This window comes from Mucor mucedo (genome assembly GCF_025094135.1).
Source record: "Mucor mucedo strain NRRL 3635 chromosome Unknown EV154scaffold_74, whole genome shotgun sequence".
Lineage (NCBI taxonomy): Eukaryota > Fungi > Mucoromycota > Mucoromycetes > Mucorales > Mucoraceae > Mucor > Mucor mucedo.
Window position 1 is genome coordinate 167,723 of NW_026252358.1, and position 18,055 is coordinate 185,777.

The 18,055-nt window shown below is 35.5% G+C and overlaps 3 protein-coding genes across 3 annotated transcripts; 1 reads left to right on the plus strand and 2 right to left on the minus strand.

Moving 5' to 3' along the window:
• Positions 1-384: 384 nt before the first annotated feature.
• On the minus strand, positions 385-2,825 carry EV154DRAFT_446766 (uncharacterized protein). Its single transcript, XM_051597117.1, has 5 exons — positions 2,770-2,825; positions 2,175-2,627; positions 1,932-2,100; positions 1,732-1,872; positions 385-1,668 (listed from the first exon to the last, which is right to left on the minus strand). The coding sequence occupies exons 2-5, from the start codon at positions 2,382-2,384 to the stop codon at positions 539-541; spliced, it is 1,650 nt and encodes a 549-aa protein (XP_051455589.1). The 5' UTR covers positions 2,385-2,627; positions 2,770-2,825; the 3' UTR covers positions 385-538.
• Positions 2,826-3,959: 1,134 nt separating this feature from the next.
• EV154DRAFT_515633 (phosphoribosylglycinamide formyltransferase) lies at positions 3,960-4,755 on the minus strand. Its single transcript, XM_051602281.1, has one exon. The coding sequence runs from the start codon at positions 4,703-4,705 to the stop codon at positions 4,091-4,093; it is 615 nt and encodes a 204-aa protein (XP_051455590.1). The 5' UTR covers positions 4,706-4,755; the 3' UTR covers positions 3,960-4,090.
• Positions 4,756-7,526: 2,771 nt separating this feature from the next.
• On the plus strand, positions 7,527-13,942 carry EV154DRAFT_515638 (uncharacterized protein). Its single transcript, XM_051602282.1, has 11 exons — positions 7,527-7,616; positions 7,675-8,117; positions 8,179-8,389; positions 8,449-8,522; positions 8,582-8,812; positions 8,862-11,831; positions 11,886-12,108; positions 12,163-12,370; positions 12,428-12,700; positions 12,756-13,039; positions 13,104-13,942. Exons 1-11 carry the CDS (start codon positions 7,606-7,608, stop codon positions 13,828-13,830), a joined length of 5,655 nt encoding a protein of 1,884 aa, XP_051455591.1. The 5' UTR covers positions 7,527-7,605; the 3' UTR covers positions 13,831-13,942.
• The last annotated feature ends 4,113 nt before the right edge of the window (positions 13,943-18,055 follow it).

Below are 18,055 nucleotides of genomic sequence, written 5' to 3' on the forward strand. Positions count from 1 at the left end.
TACCCTAAATTTACGTCTTCTGAACAGATTCAAGCATCATTTACGCCTAGTCCGTGTTTATTTTCCTTAAAAGCAAACTCCTAGTTAAAAGTCTCATCAATGACACAGCTTTACGTAAGCACATGGCGGCAATAGTTCGAGATCCGAGCTATTTCTATTTACGACATTCCGTTTATGATTTTTGTTGAAGTTATGCATAAAAATTACGGAACTTGAAAGGCTATGCCGAAACACTTTTAAAGTTATCTTTATCGATTGAGTTTACATGTTGGGAAAGTGAGACATACACTAATCTAAAGCTTTGTCTCACCATAAATCCCAAGATAGAACACCGGTTTCTGTTTACAAAAACGGTATTTCTGTTAGAAGAAGAGGCTGAATAAATGGCGGCTTAAATTTAATCAACTATATCCAGAACTTCATAATCGGTACACAGAAGAAGTTTCAACATCAAGATATAATTAGGCACATATTTATTAATCACTTCAGGTGTTATACCAAGGTATGCTATGGAAATAATTATTGCATTTTTGTGTTTTCATGTTTGCTTGCTTTTGAATACTTGGGTTTTTTTAGTAACGAAATAAGCATAAGCATTTAAACCAACTTTACTAGTCATAGTCAGTGCTACAGTTATCATTAAAGATAAAGCGGCATACAAATCAATATTATGTGATTTGATAAAAGACATACGTTTATCAGCCGATTGACGATGTGGCAGTTTACCATCTTTATGAGTATAAGCAACCTCTTCCACTAGGTCAGCACCGCGTATTATACCATGTTCAGAATGAATTTGAGTTAGTGCTTGCATGCGGTTAACATTATCTCGAATTTTTCCGTCTTTATCCTCTGTGACATTTTTAAAAAGTTCGACGGCCTCTTCAATTGTTGTATCATACTTTAAAATACCGCCTAATCCACCTCGTTCAATCATTAATGAATTACCAGGCTGATCACCAAAGAAGGGAAACATAATCATCGGGGTACCAGCATACATGGATTCATACCAAGATCCCAACCCACCATGCGATACAAAAAGACTTACTGAAGGGTGTAGAAGAACTGCTGTTTGAGGTGCCCATTTAACCATACGAGCATGGGGGTTGACGTGATTGAACATGTCTTTGATGTCGTAAGTTAAGCCTGAAGATGTTGTAATTGTTTGAGGAAAAAACTCTGCTGAATTAACTGTAGCCCACAGAAACCCATCAAGTGTACCACCTTCAAGACTTTCCAAAAGACTTGTTAGTATGAGCTCTATATTCTGGTCGGATGGTACGGCATTTTGTCCAAAGGAGATATACCCAACACGCTTATGCAAATTCAAATAATTTTCGAGATCATTGGACAAAGGGGTATACTCTTTAGGAATGATAGGGCCAACAAATTCTGCCAAAGGACCAATGGGCCTTGCAGGAGTGAACCCAAACAGGCTATTAACCAGTTTTAAAGAATTTCTCCATGTCTCCTCGGGAGACTCAAGCTTTTCGTCAATACCAATAGCTCTCCTTTTAGTAGTCAAAAGTTTTACATAAGGGTAAAATCTGTAAAGGGTAATCCAAGGTCTAATGAACTTGTTATTGAAGCGCATTGAAAAGCTCTGAAATTCTGTTGTAAAATCGCTTGATGTGAACATGTTGTTATTGATGTACGGTGCGCTAGATTCTTGGTAGTTACAACTAAGTCCCGTTTTCTTTTTTATTTTTTCTTTTCTCTTTTGGTATTTACCTTTGGTCATTTCAGTAGCAGCAGTAACAATATACGGAATTCTGGCGGTTGTTGCAGCGTCAACGCAAGATTTTAAAAAATGATCACATAAAACGACATCAATCATATTGCTTTTAAAATATTTCAAAAACGAAAAGTAATCTAACATTATAATTAATTAAAATCACTCCTCTCTTTTTTATTTTAAAATGGTTTTTTACCTCGTTCGTAATCTTGATTCATCATTTCCATACCTTTGGGGAAGATTTTAAGTATGTCTTCTCCGGGGATTATTTGCCTCATCATTCCAACTAAATCAAAAGAAGCCCTTGGCCCGAGATCAATAGTTCTGATATTGTGATAGGGTTGCCCAAATCGAAGATCTTCAGTCTAAATCAATACATAAGTAAATTAGTTTCAAATCCCTCCTGTATCAAACTTTTTCTCTTTTTTGAAACACTTGCTGTTGTCAAATACGAAATATTATGGCCTCGTTGTCCAAGCAAGTCGACAATAGAAAGTACCCAGTTATGGTGAGATGAACCACCACCCCCTACGCCCAAAGCAATGTTCTTGAAATTACTATCTCTAAAAGTTGGCTGCATTGTCAGAGCATTGACATATAGAACCATGAGACTAATTAAGCTGGCTAAACTCGCTACAGAAAATCTCATTTTTGTGATTGAAAAAAGTAAAAGACAAACAGGAGTTAGTTATAGAAGTAAAACTTCTTATTTATATTTAAACATTTGATAATCTACATAAGATAGCTGCGGAGAGAAGCATTAATTGGGTCAAGTAAATAATAATTAAAATAGCAGCGTAAGGTATTTTTGGCGAGTGTGAATTTTATGTTACTTTTACCATTACCTTAGCAAACAAGGTTTTCATTCTACCTCCTGACATATAAATAATATCTAAATTAAGACATGTAAGTTTATTGACTTTACATTCGATCCATACTGAGCTCGGCAATGAAGATTTTAATTATCCGTTCAAGTAATTAAACTATAGTAGCTCTTATGCAAGGATCGGTTTGTGTCAAAATTTAATCTATACTTCAGCTTATAACATGACAACATTTATACTCAAATAATAATTTAAATGTCTTGAAGGGTTGAACAAAAAAAAAAACGAGTTGGTAAATGCTGGCATATAAAAAAGTTACACATGAAGAAAGACTGTCCCGTTATTAACTTACAAATGTTCCCTTACATAAATTATCTAATTTTAGAAAACGCAATGCACGCAAACGGAAAAATTGATCAGATATTTATCCGGTACCGACATGAATCATTATTATGGGTTTGAAAATACCGGATCGATTTTTCCATTGCATGTAGACTTAGCGTTCAAAATTAGTGATCTCTCAAACCAACTTCAATAACACATATCATATTCACAAATCGTATCATTTTTTGTTTTATTTTTCAAAAGAAAATAAAAGAGACCAAAATTGGTTACACATTATGAAGAAACGAGACCAGATAGATTAAGGTAAAGTATGGTATAACTATGCATACATGAAGCAAGAGTGTGAGACCTTGAGAGACTAAAGAAGCCGTTGCCAAAATGTTAATTATAATAAGTCAATACTATTTGCCAATGTTTCGTGCATAGAATGGTGATAAATCATAGCAGTAAGGAAACGCAGAGATGTATTGATTTAAAGTGTATGTCGGATAAAAATAAGTTAAATTTTTTACCCAATTTGAGTACTTGCAGAGACAGTACATAATACAGGGCGGACTATGTTTGAACATTTCTTGCTTTGGTATGGATACTGTAAAGTAGAAAGTTTGTGGTTGAGTTTAGTAGTCAACTGTACCAAACAACGTTTCCAGATGCGACAAATTAGAACGAAAATATATACACTGAGTCATTAGGTTCAAGAAATCAGTATTGATCATCACTTAATAGTTCAACTGCTTCCATTCTTAAATAATTTTAGATATGAGCGCCCACCTAGTAATGGAAGTAATGACCTGGTTACCGAGAACATCTGGCTTTTCATGTAGGCCGAGTTATTGTATTGATAGAATTATCAACATTCTAGTGTACATCCGTACCCAACTGCTTCAATCAATTGGCAGTGTATACAATTTGTCAAAATGAAATCAATATTATTTTAACACATATTCTTATATTTAGTATTCATAGAGTAGTGATTAAAATATTAGTAGATAAAAAAAAAAAAGCCTGTCGAATATCGTTTTATCTGCATCATGATTCAATTAATCTATCAATACCCATTCCTTTGGGCAATAATATTAAATTTATTAGAGTGGTATAGAGCGGATTTTTTTGGTGGGTCATTCTTTTTTAGGTTTTTCATTTTCAGTCTGAATTTACTGTATGTACATTTTTCTCTTTTATTATTTTATTTCTTCAACTCGTTTAAAAAAGCTTGTGCGCCTTCAACAATGAGTTGATGTTCAAATGAGTGTATGCGGTTTTCGAGGTCCTCAAGTGTATCAGTTTCATAAATAGGCACTTCACGTTGAAGAATGACATCACCTCTGTCAACATCGGCAATGACTTTATGAACCATAATACCAGTATTTTTAACTTCCCCCTTTTTAAAAGCTTCAAAGGCACGGTCTATAGCATGCGCACCGTCGAATTGACCAGGTAAAGCCGGATGAAGGTTCATGACATTGTTAGTAAAGAATGACAAGAATTCAGGCGATAAAATATGCATCCAGCCAGCTAAAATAACTAGATCGGGATGATACTTTTCTTGGATAGTCTTTGCGACGTAGATATCAAAATCGACACGTGTTTTTCCATTGTCCTTAAATTGCTTGAGCGAAAATGTCTCTGTAGGAATACCTGCCTTCTTTGCGCGTTCCAACCCGAAAGCATTCTTTCTATTTGAAACAACAGCAATAATATTCCCCTTCAAGCTTCCTTCTTGGGTGGCGTTGATTAATGCTTGAAGGTTCGTTCCTGAGCCTGAAATAAGTACGACAATAGTAGGAAGTTGGGTTGACATTTTTTGTGTTCAAACAAGAAAAGAGGGTTAAAGAAAGGTACCTGCAAACTCATCTAAAGATGAGACGGTCTTTTAATATATTAATATGCTATGGCTCATAGTAGATGTGGCTTATTCATGCCATACGCTTTGGTTTTCGGACCTTTTCAAAAAAAAAAATTTCAAGGCCATCTCCTTTTTTTTTTGTGAAAGAAGAAGAATCCTATTCATGAAGAGAATCAAAAGGCGCTGGGATCAAATAGGACGTATAATATATAATACAGAATTTTAGACAAATTGGATAAATACAAAAAAAAAAATTCAGATCAATGAAAAAAAAAAAATCCAGACTATTCAGCTTTTCTTTTCGGATGAATAGAAAATTGTTGTTTAGACATTTACCTGAGCGAGATTGCTTGGTGGAAAAATTAATAAGTTAGTTTGTTTTTACGAGAAAAGAGCGCAGGGCGTTCACGTACTTCCCTGAGATTGAATAGGATGTGTTAAATCATAAGAAAAGCATATTACCGAAGACTGCACACTCTATTCGCTTATAATATTTTTTGGAACTGAGACGCCTTAGCATAAAAAAATATGTTCACTTGCTACCTCCATTTGGGGCGGTAATAGGCGTCTAAATGTCTTTCAAAGACAAAGCGCCACCTCCGATGTGGTTACTACACCGTCCTTGGTGACAGCTTAAAAATAACTACAGGTAAAATAAATCATCTATTCTGAACTGCCTGAAAACTAATTTTATTTGTAGGTCATCTCAAGTTTATTTGAATTACGGATCCTACATTCAAATTGTAATCTTAAAAAGGAAATGAAATAAATCGGAATCTCACCAAAGTCCAAATGCGTAACAAAAAAATGATAAATGATCACTCTCGAATTTGCTTAAGTTCATTTTTTTTGTCAAGTTGAAAGCGACTATCTGAATTTTCACTGTGTTTCGTCCAAAAAAAGGTAAGTCAGTCTCTGGCTTCCTCTGAAAAAAAAAAACCAACTTTGTCTGTAAAAACCGTAGGCTAAAGTTTTTTATTCACAATAAAACTAGAAGTCTAATTTCATGACAGAGCCCTGTAATACGTATTAAACAAAGAATAATAATTAAGATGCTGACTTGAAAGGACTTACACGCCACTACTTACCGTGGAAAATCTGGGATAGCATAATGTATAAATCTAGACTTTGCACATTTACGTCAAAACATAATAACTAACAGAGCAAACATTGGATATGACAACATAATTTGAAGTTAAATTTTCTAGATTTAGAATGTATAGATAAAAAGTGTTTATTTACAAAATAAGGTTAAAAGTAGTTATAAGTGCTTATTTAAAAAAGATGTTCTAAAGCGGATTTGCTAAATATTGTTTTTGAAAATGTATTTACAGTAGTTGTACATTATTAATTATACGGACAGGAGCTGTCATGATTGAATTGAGAGACGTCTACACCACAGCCACGACAAAAGCTATAGTTTTGCTCCGTACAATTGTATTCACAGTAGAAAGTCTTTAATACTTTGGTAAAATTCATTTTTGAAAAGAAGAATTAAAGACAAAAACGTGGAAAAATAAAGGCCACGTTTTAAAGTAAATTGTGCTACTCGCGAATGCCAAGCAGGATTGCTTTTACGTGTATTTTGTGACCAATTATACGGTTTTGGACACTTTGTCCACCTAATCTTGGCAAATGTATTTTTAACCTGGGCACATGGAAAGGCTTGTCCTTCCTCAGATAGTACCCCCACAAAATAGTGCCTTTTATTTACAATGATTAGTAATAAATTCAAAGTATTGTTTATTTAGCATTATCAGAAAATATTAGTATGAACAAGCATATGAATAGAGTCGATTTCCCATTCTAAGTAGAGGTTTATATTCATTTTTCAAAATAATCTGTGGGATGATGAGAGCTACTTTTTCTCTTTTCAGATTCTTATAGAAAGCGGATATTTGAAAAGCCTTGTTTTAAGATTATCCATGATGTGTGAATATTTTTACCCTTGCGGTTAATGAAGCAAGCACCGGGTGTATTGTAAGGCTCAAATATCAATCGAAATGATATCTTTTTTAAAAGCTATCATTTGAAGTTGTATGTAAATGGTGTTGACAATAAGCTTTAATAATTTGTTACATACACTGATATCCGTCTTTTTCTTACTCAAGGGTTAAATTATAAGCGGTGGTGCTGATAGGCATTGACTGGTTTGAAGCTTTTAAAAGCGAGTACTAGGAATATGAGGCTTATGTTATTATGGAAAAGAACACTTAAAACAAAAAATCCCTCGGTCAAATATTTTAATATATATGATGGATATATTTATACCGCATCCCTCTGACTTGGGATGAGTGCGTCTTATATGGCTTTATAAATGTACACAAAAAATAGAGTAAAAATCATAACCGAAGTTGCCAGATACCCTAGGCCGTTTAGAAATGAAATCAACATTCAACGTACTTATATATTGGAAACACGAATTCTTCTTTGATTTTTGACAATTCCTGTGGCAAAGACGTTAATCCTAAAAACTTTGACCAGGAACACTTTATTCCTCTAGGTAAAAATGGCATTGGTGTGATGTACCCTTTTCACTTTTGCCCTCAGTGAACTTTACTTCGTCCTCTTTTTCGCGTCCCTGGTAAAGTTTATTTAAATTTGATAGGTGAATGGGGGACCTTAACTGTGAGAGCGTGTATTGTAGCGTAATTTCAGTGTGCCGCATTTTCACATTGGAAACGTAAGAGAGAAAAAGACGAAGTATTTCGCAAGGTGACGTCGATTTTATCTTGTTTTTTTCTGGTTTCTCCAAAAAGGTATAAAGTCCCTTTCTGTTATTCCTGCAATTTATTATTTTGAGAGAGGCAAAAAAAAAAAATATATATTATTAAAAAGCCACTTTTTCTTGTAATATGGCCACAAGGTAAAATGTTGAGAAGAAATATTAATTGGTTTCATTTTAATTAACCTGGGCGAAACAGACTTGATCGATTGGTCCTTCTTCTAGACACTGGATCAACTACAGCTGTTAGACGAACCGCTGCGCAACAACTCGGTGAAATTCAAAAGCAACATCCAGGAGAGTTATACAATTTATTATCAAGAGTTGTTGTACATTTAAGAAGTAAAGCATGGGATACACGTTGGGCTGCGGGTCAAGCACTTGAAGCGATTGCTTCAAATGTACCTACTTGGGATCCCTCCAGCCAAGATTTCATGGATGACGATGAAGAACAAGACTTACACAAACTTCAATTTGCCCAATTTGACTTAGCCTCCGTACTTCAACATGGCAAACTTTTATTGGGTTCTGCTGGAAAAGAATATGATATCGACTTTTCAGATATGACCCCACAAGAACGTTTGGAACTTCAAAGGCGTAACCTTAAAGAACGTCTAGGTCTTGCCAGTCAATTTATGGATGGTATTTTGCTTTTTTTATTGTAATCGTTTGAAAATTGGGAGCTTACATGTTTTTGCCATAGTTGATCTTGTAGACGAAATAGATCTAGATACCAAACAAGTAAAAGCTCAACAAAATAAATCGTCCAAAAGCCCTTCACCATCACCCTCCACTTCAACTACTCTTACACCCGCTGTAGCTGAAATTAACATGGCTGGTTTATCAGCTCGTGAACGTAACATGCTGAAACGAAAGTTAAAATTAGAATCGAAAATGAAGGGCAAAAAAGAAAAGTAAATTCAACCTTTTTTCGTAACGAAGAAAAAGTTTTCTAAACTTGTTTTTCCTATAGAGTTCGTGTAATGGATTTAAAAGGAAAGTCAGAGTATCCTGTACCCAAGCCTGTTAAAGTGGAAGCCAAAGAAGGTAATTTTATATAGAGGCAAGACAAATGAAGACTTAGTTTGCTAATAGTCGTCTGCTAGAATTCGAATTTACAGCACAGCCGCAGTCAAATAAATTTGTTGTCGAGGCTAAAAAACCTATACCATCTACAGAAGAAACCGTCGATGAAGTACAACGTGATTGGCCCTTTAAAATGGTTTGTGAACATTTGTGTTTAGATTTGTTCGATCCTGCCTGGGAAATCCGTCATGGTGCTGGAATCGGTTTACGTAGTATTTTGAAGGCACATGGTGAAGGTGCTGGTAAAAGAGGTAAGGGATACAAGTGCGCCGTTATAATAAGAGATCTGACCATTATTAGTCGGCGATAAAGCAAAGAATGAAGAGTTGCATAATGCCTGGTTAGAAGACGTTGCCATTCGTTTATTGTGTGTATTTGCTTTAGATCGCTTTGCTGATTTTGTTTCCGATCAAGTAGTTTGTCCTGTTAGAGAAACTTGCTCACAAACATTGGGTGTAGTGTTACAATACATGAATGCAGTTTCTGTTAAAAAAGTACACGAAAACCTACTGAAATTGATTAATCAAGACGATGAATCATTTGGCGGTCGATCTATTTGGGAAGTTAGACATGCTGGTTTACTCGGATTAAAGTATACTGTAGCTGTCAGAAAAGATCTTGTAGAGATGCTCGTGGAAGGCACCACTGGTGCGGTTATTCTTGGGTTGCGTGATCATGACGATGATGTGCGGGCCGTTAGTGCTGCAACTTTATTACCTATCACTGCAGAATTTGTTCGAATGAGTACCACCGATCGTGTGAGGGATGTGATTACAACTTTATGGGACTGTTTGGTTGATTTGAAGGATGACTTAACAGCTTCGACTGGCGCTGTAATGGATTTAATCGCAAAAATGTTTGAGCAACCTGGTGTGATGGAAATTGTGCGTTGTGGTTGCAGTTTAGGAGAATTGGTCCCTAGATTACACCCTTTTTTCCGACACACAATCACTGGTGTGCGTATAGCTGTTTTGAACACTCTATTGACCTTTCTCCAATGTGGTACATCAGCAGAATGGGTGGATGAACGTGTTTATCGTCTAGTATTCCAAAACTTGATTGTGGAAGAAAAGCCTGACATAATTGCCAAAACATTGGCTGTTTGGAAGGATTTGACAATTACTGGTAAGGTCGAGACTCAATTAGTTCTTCAGGGTACCCAGAGCTGGCTTGGAAGCTGGTTTGAAATTACCATGACACCTATTGGACAACCCTTGGATATCGCATCTTATTTTTACAAACCACCTGGAGCTTTCGGTAATGGGGGAACTCTTTCGAATGCAGCAGGTAAAAAACCTACTCTTAAAAAGACTTCAAGTAATGGCAGTACTATTAGTGGAGATGCCATTCGCGCTGGTGCCAACGATGATGACGACTCTGGACATAATTTGGATGCAGGAATGATAGCTCAAGATTTCTCATTAATTACAACAAATCAAGTCATGCGCTGTCGTATTGCTTGTACTACCGCACTTGGCATGGCTATGAGTACTTGGCCCGATGATTCGATGGAAATGTCTTACCAGGAAGTTCTTTTAAATTTACTTACATCACAATGGGCATTAAAGCGCCAGTTAGGTGCTATGGCTGTAGAAGAATGGGCAAAAGCCGTTTTAAAAACACGTTATAATGCAGAATGTATCAGCCATGCTCCTGCAGAAGCTATTTTGGCAACCACGCACAACTTTCCTAAGATATTATCACAAGCTATGATTACGAACTTGGAAAATGCTGCCACTTATACCACTGGGTTTTACTTCGAACTTGTTCATGTCTTAAAACGTATTAGAGGTGAAAGTCAAAACCTCTTAAATGCCTTCCATACCGAGGCCAAGGTCCCTTTAGAATTCATCACTACGTTACCCACGTTAGTACCGGGTGAAGCACTTCCTGAGCAAGGACCTCTTTTTACTATTGAAACAGCAACACATGTTGTAGGAGATGTATTTGAACAATTATTAGGCAAAGTACCTCGTAGCAAAGGTCGAGCTGCCTTAATTACAGCATTAGACGAACGTCAGAGACGTGTGGTTGCTTCTATTGGATATTTTGAGGATCTTAAACAGAAAATAGAAATCAACGTGTATGCTGCTACTGCCGGTGCTGTTGTCGAATTGGGTGTCTTGCCTGCAAAACTCAATCCTGTGATCCGTAGTGTTATGAATAGTATAAAGTTCGAAGAAAATTTAGAGCTTCAACAAAGGTCAGCTGCCACTTTAGCTGATTTGATCGCGTTATGTGAAAGATCCAGTAATCGTGTTAATCCAAATGATAAGGTGGTCAAGAATCTCTGCACCTTTTTATGCTCAGATACCACAGTTACACCCGTATTAGAAGATAATCAGGTCAAGTCTGGTATCTTATCAATTCATAAGGAAGAATCTGGAAAGAATACTGTAGTTGTGAAGGAAATACTCACACCAGAAGAAAAAGAGGCTCAGTTAATGAAACGTGGTGCTGAAATTGCCTTACGAGAATTATGTGATCAGTTTGGCGATCGCGTGTTTGCAATCGTTCCCAAGTTAAGAGAGTGCATTAGTCAAAAAATTATCGAAGTTTTCCCTGCGCCGGCTGACAAGAACAGTGGCGTTAAACACTCGGACAGTTTGATTGCTGCCGATTTCCAATTAGGGCAAGAAGTAATCGATTCTTTAACTATACTAACAATGGTAGTTCCTTACCTCTCTGAAGGGCTTTGGGAGCAAATGGGAGAAATTGTACCGTATATTTGTCGCTCGCTCCAGTCCTGTTATGCTGTCATCCGTAGTGTCAGTGCTCGATGCCTTGCAGCCATCGCTAATGTTATTACAACAAAGACTATGCAAGTGATTGTTGATAATGTACTACCTCAGTTAAGTAACCCTCTGAATCCATACCATCGCCAAGGTGCTTCCGAACTTGTATACCACCTCGTCCAATTACTCGATACCAAGATTTTGCCATATACTATATTTTTGATCGTGCCCATCTTGGGGCGTATGAGCGATGTTGACGAGGCTGTCCGTCTTATCTGTACAAACTGCTTCGCTTTGCTAATCAAACTTGTACCATTAGAAGCTGGTATTCCTGATCCTCCAGGAATGTCTGCTGAAATGCTGGCCCATCGTGACGAAGAACGACGTTTCTTGGCTCAACTTCTCGATAGTTCTAAAGTCGAGAATTATGAAATTCCTGTAAAGATCAATGCAGAACTTCGAAAGTATCAGCAAGAAGGTGTTAATTGGCTGGCTTTCCTTAATAAATTCCATTTACATGGTATTCTTTGTGATGGTAAAGATACTGGCTTTAAACCTACATAAATGTCTTTATTAACAAATATTCTAGATATGGGTCTTGGAAAAACACTTCAATCTATTTGCATTCTAGCTGGTGATCACTTCTTAAGAGCACAAAAATATGCTGATACTAAATCCCCTGAATGGGCCCCAAGTCCCTCACTAGTTATTTGTCCACCTACTTTAACTGGGCATTGGTATCACGAAATTTTGAATTACTCTGATAATTTAAAGCCCTTATTATACACAGGTGGTCCAGCCGAAAGAAAAAGGTATTTTTTTTGTTAACACAGGTTATGATTCCAGTACTAATTTTACCACAAAAGATTACGAGCCTCACTTCGAAAGCATGATGTCATAATCATGTCATATGATATTATTCGAAATGATATCGAAGAGCTTTCTTCAATTACTTGGAATTACTGTATCCTTGATGAAGGTCATATCATTAAGAATGGAAAAACAAAGATCACGAAGGCTATCAAGACTGTTAAATCCAACCATAGATTAATTCTCTCTGGTACTCCTATTCAAGTACGATATATTTTCTATACCATATCACAACATCCACTGATACTTTATAATACATAGAACAACGTTTTGGAGTTGTGGTCACTATTTGACTTTTTGATGCCCGGTTTCCTCGGTTCTGAAAAGATATTTAACGAAAGGTTTGGTAAACCTATCCTTTCCAGCAGAGATAGCAAAAGCTCGTCAAAAGAACAAGAGGCTGGTGCACTTGCGCTGGAAGCTTTGCATAAGCAAGTATTGCCGTTTTTATTGCGTCGTTTGAAAGAAGATGTATTGCATGATCTTCCTCCCAAGATTATTCAGGATTATTATTGTGAATTAAGTGATTTACAGGTGTGTACTTGATTGAAAGGTTTTCCATTTTTTTTACTTACCATACTTTAAATAGAAATCTCTTTATGACGAATTTGCTAAATCGCAGGCGAAAACTTCAGTAGAAGAGGATCTTAGTACTACCATTGTTACAACAACAAAGGGAACTGTACCCGAGAAGAGCAACAAAGGAGCGACCCATATATTTCAGGCATTACAATATCTTCGACGATTGTGCAATCATCCTCTACTTGTTGTTAGTGACAAATATCCAAACTACCAAAAGGTACAAAACTTTCTACAGAAGACCAACACATCCATACATGATATCGCAAACGCACCAAAATTGTTGGCTCTAAAGTAAAGTATCCGTTTTTTAAACATGATCATTATTGCAGTCATCTAATATTTTTTCTACAAACAGGCAGCTTCTAGGTGAATGTGGTATCGGTGTTACAACCTCTGAATCGGACTCAGATCCAACCGCCATGGCTGTTGGTGCAGTCAGTCAACATCGCGCATTGATTTTCTGTCAATTAAAGCCAATGCTGGACATCATAGAAAACGATTTATTTAGAAAATTAATGCCCACAGTTAGCTATTTGCGTATGGATGGTTCAGTTGACTCTAGCAAACGTCATGAGATGGTACAAAAGTTTAACGCCGATCCTTCCATTGATGTACTGCTGTTAACAACACATGTTGGTGGTCTTGGTTTGAATTTAACAGGTGCTGATACTGTTATTTTTGTTGAACATGATTGGAATCCGATGAAGGATCTTCAAGCGATGGATCGTGCACATCGTATCGGTCAAAAGAAGGTTGTTAATGTATATAGATTAATTACGAGGGGAACATTAGAAGAAAAAATTATGGGCCTTCAAAAGTTCAAATTGAATATTGCCAATTCGATTGTAAATCAACAAAACTCTGGCCTACATAGTATGGATACAGATCAAATATTGGATCTATTTAATGTCAGTAAAGATGGTGTAGACGGTTCTGGTAAAAAGAAGCCTAAATCCGACACAGCCTCAACAGAAGGTTTGGGCAATGCTAAGGCTGTTCTGGAAAATCTTGAAACACTATGGGATGATAAAGACTATGAAGAGGAATACAATATTGATAGCTTTATAAGTAGTTTGAATTAAAATAAATTATTTGCCGTTAAGGAAAATTTTAGACGAGGAAACTCTGGTATTAAGTAGAAATGTGATTGGACAATATTACCAATAAAACTCTGCAGTCAAAATCTAACTCGACTACTAGATGTTAAATAAATTATGTAATTTATAAATGATCTATTCAACATAATTTTAACATTTGTCTATATTCCGAATTCCCTCAAAGACTTCTTTGTTCCCAAATTTTTAATATATAATAGAGGTGCATTTGGATCTCACAATTTTACCTGGGAAAGTACGCAATCAACAGCCTTTGCATACTATTCCCTAGGCTAATTGGGCCTAGCTTTCGATGTATGGGCATTTCTAGTTCTAGTATTGTTCATTACAGCCTCGATAATATTATTGTGGATGCTTCGAGCTGATTTGGCAGCTTCCTGTTCCTTCCAGTGGTTACAATGTTTTGATGATTTGTAAAAAAATATTTTCAGCACATTTTTATTCCCCTTAAAAGCAAAATGCTCACTGTATATTTCAAAGTGTGGACAGCAATCACAGTAAATTTGGTCTTTTGTGACTTAGCAACATAGAGATATAAGCTATATTTGGGACGTAATGTCCATCCAAGAATGAAGTATACGGTCTCATTTTGCTTCCGGATAGCTGAGTCGGTTTCGTCGGTGCTACTTTGTTGGTTTGTACAAAGATGTACCCTTTTGGCTCCTGATTTAACCATTTCGTAAAGGACATACCCCAAACTTTTTTGCTGCCCACAATACTTGTGAGCATTTATATTACAAGATATATGATTATTTACTCCCTGTAAACCGAGTCTAGAGCATAATACAACAATATGCTGAAGAAGTCATGGAATATAATGCCGTTTGTGAGTTCGCTCATATCGACTCATTGTTCCAAAATCGATATTGTGCCTAAGACGTCACTCGGTAAGCATGACATCGGGAAGTTTAGGACCAGCACTATAGTTATGATCCAAACTTCTCAGATCAAATCAAGAATTATAAGAAAGAGAAACTGAATATTAATAGTTCTCTCAATGGATTAGCCACCCAGAGAGAGAATAGAACAGCTATTAATATAAATGGTTCATTTACTTATATATTGATATAATTATACTGCCTATAAAGAGTATAAAGAAATAGTGTATGAATTAATGGATACCTATCTTCTATAACCAAATATACAAATATCGATAAGACATTTTATATTTGGGATCGTAATTTATTCATTACAAAGATAATGAATAAATGATCAACTATTTTGTTCTATTGCCAATTACAGTTGACAAACAAGTATGCATCTTTTACAGTTACTGTGATATTTGATAAAATGGCACTTAAAAAATAATGAGATAAAACGAATATTTTTATTAGGGTAAAAATAGACTAAAGAACTCTGCTGCTATGAAATAATCAATCCTTTTTATATTGCCAACATCTCCTGGATTTATGATGAGTCAACCTTTCTGGTTTTGGAATAAATCTATATTTTAGTCTTCCATCTTGTGTTATCTGAACTCTACTCGTTAGAATTGATTAAAGGTAGCGTAGCCCCAGATGTGTGAAACGGGAACACGAGTATTCTGACAAATACTTAATGCAGTGGCACACTTCTTTGTAAGATCGTGTAACGGATACTGTTAAAAGATACATACTTGTTTGTCAAGTGTAATTGGCAGTAGAACATAGTAGTTATAATTGATCATTTATGCTTTAATTTTCTAATGCATAAAATACGATCCCAAATATAGAATATCTTATCGAAATTTGTATATTTGGTTGTAGAAGATAGGTATCCATTAATTCATACACTATTTCTTTATACTCTTTATAGGCAGTATAATTATTTCAACATATAAGTAAATGAACCATTTATACTAATAGCTGTTCTATTCTCTCTATGGGTAGCTAAGCCATTGAGAGAACTATTAATATTAAGCTTCTCTTTCTTATAATTCTTGATTTGATCTGAGAAGTTTCTCTTCTCGATCGGTGATATCGTAACTCAGTGGTATAGCATTCTGTATCCAACTGTCATTCGTATATCGTATTTAGGCCAATCATGTAATCTTTAATATAGAAATATGTACTCGTAGTAGGAGAAGTTGTATAGAAGTATACATGTGTATGCTGGTATGCAACATTGAAGGTTCTTTTTTATTTCATAATTTAATTATTTGAACGATTTGCTTATTTATTCTTAAGTGAATCGTAACCAAATACGACAGTTACCGTTGCATGATCTGATAAATAAGTGTCTCGTAATACTAAAGATTTATTAGAATACTCATGCTCCCGATCCACTGATATGGGACAACGTTAACTGGAAACAATTCTGACAAGTAGTATTCATTTAACCCAAGGCGGGAAACAAAGTATAGATCTATTCCAAAACCAGAAATGTTGACTCATCATTAAAACTCAGGAGAGTTGTGCAATATAAAAAGGATCAATTATTTCATAGCAGCAGAGTTCTTTTAGTCTATTTTTTACCTCCAATAAAAGATATACTTTTATGTTATTACTTTTCAATTGTATCAATTTTTTTCAAATACCACAACACACTCTCCAATTTATAACAAAGGAACAAAGAGTTTCATTTCTTACTTCCGCCTATAAATAACTACTTTATATACCACCTAGGCTAAAAAAACTTACTTAAACAGAGTAAATGCGGACGAATGGGCGAATAGTCGTCTGGGGGTAAGCATCCGTTCAAATCTGAGCGGATAGTCGTCCGTGAGCGAGTATCCGTTTATTTTGGGTAAATAAACAATGGTACACAAAAAATAAAATTACTTCATTTACTCAAAAAGGGTAAATATTCGTCCAGGGGTAACTGTTCGTTCATTTTGAGTAAAATATATAGGTTGCACAAAAATTTAAACTTTTTTATCCGTTCCATTTACCTGCAGTAGACGAGTATTCGTCTATGGGCGAATACTTACTCACATTGAGTAAATAAAAATCACTTCATCCGTTCCACTTTTCTGCAGCAGACGAGCATTCGTCTATGGGCGGATACTTACCCAGATTGGGTGAATAAAAATTGAGATCCAAACCTTAAAATTACTCATTCATTCCATTTACCTGAAGCAGACGAGTATCTGTCTTAGTGTCCTGTTGTCAAGAAGCCGCGTATACAAAAAACATTTATCTGCCTCCAGTCATCCCTCCGTCGTAACACCAACCTCTAAAAAGTACATATAACGGAGTCTTTTTTTTTTTCCTTTTCTTTTTCCTTTTTCCTTTTTTCTTTTTTAATATCTATTTTTTATCTTTTTACCTCAATAAATCAGTTTTTTTTTAAAAAAAATTACTTTTATTCGTCTTGTTTCTCGTAACCATGTAACTGAATAAACGTCTGGGCTTACTTCTTTTGCAATTACACTCTGGTAAACTCATCATTCCATCTCTGAAGTCCCTCCCCTTACTTATCTCTCTTTAAATCAGCATAGACAGGTGTATAAAGGCCGTGCTTGCAGTGTACTACGCCAGTGCTATAAGTAAGTGTTTTTCGTTTATGGCTTTTCCTTTCTCTAATTATCTCTTCAGACTTACGCTTCCTGCTTTTACCGTTGTGGCGGCTACTCTGTTTAGAAAAGGAATTAGTACGTATCAATTTTGAGTCTTCTTATCATAAACTAACCTAATATTCATTTAGAAAACTTTGGTTATCCCCCTTGTTTTTAGATTATACGTTGCTTCCTATACAGAATAATCAATGCCTTCATGTTATGCCATGTACCGTTTACTTTTTAGCTCATTTAAGTAGTAATCCTTCTACATAGCAATTTGTCCTCAAGTATCAAAATATAAATAAATCTTACTTTCATTCTTTTAAATAAAATATATAATCAACTTTTAAAACTGCAAACCAATTTTTTCAAACGAATGAATGTATTAAATGATTCAATATGTATAAACGAAAGTTTTTTATTTGGCTGAAGGCTGAAAGGGAGAGCTGATTTTAAAATATACACCCCCTTAATTATGCATTTAATCCGGTTTTTTTTTTTTTTTTTTTTTTTTTTGGGTAAATGGGTTAACGCTTACTATAAATTCGTCTAAACGAGTAAATGGGTAAATTTACCCAATTCGTTTTTTTTGAGTAAATGGGTAAACACTTACTAAAAATTCGTCCAAATGGACGAATCAGGCGAAACATTATAGCCTTGGTGAGCGATATTGATTGCATTACGAAAATGGAGATGTTTTATTGATGGTAAACA

What these genes read in the sequence shown, in the direction of transcription:
- EV154DRAFT_446766 (XM_051597117.1), bottom strand. Translation starts at nt 2,384, where the DNA reads ATGAGATTTTCTGTAGCGAGTTTAGCCAGCTTAATTAGTCTCATGGTT. An exon ending in ATATTTCGTATTTGACAACA is followed by an intron (nt 2,101 to 2,174) that starts GCAAGTGTTTCA and finishes GTATTGATTTAG; the next exon opens with ACTGAAGATCTTCGATTTGG. An exon ending in TGCTACTGAAATGACCAAAG is followed by an intron (nt 1,669 to 1,731) that starts GTAAATACCAAA and finishes GTAACTACCAAG; the next exon opens with AATCTAGCGCACCGTACATC.
- EV154DRAFT_515633 (XM_051602281.1), bottom strand. Translation starts at nt 4,705, where the DNA reads ATGTCAACCCAACTTCCTACTATTGTCGTACTTATTTCAGGCTCAGGA.
- EV154DRAFT_515638 (XM_051602282.1), top strand. An exon ending in ACATGGTATTCTTTGTGATG is followed by an intron (nt 11,832 to 11,885) that starts GTAAAGATACTG and finishes CAAATATTCTAG; the next exon opens with ATATGGGTCTTGGAAAAACA. An exon ending in CCAAAATTGTTGGCTCTAAA is followed by an intron (nt 13,040 to 13,103) that starts GTAAAGTATCCG and finishes TTCTACAAACAG; the next exon opens with GCAGCTTCTAGGTGAATGTG.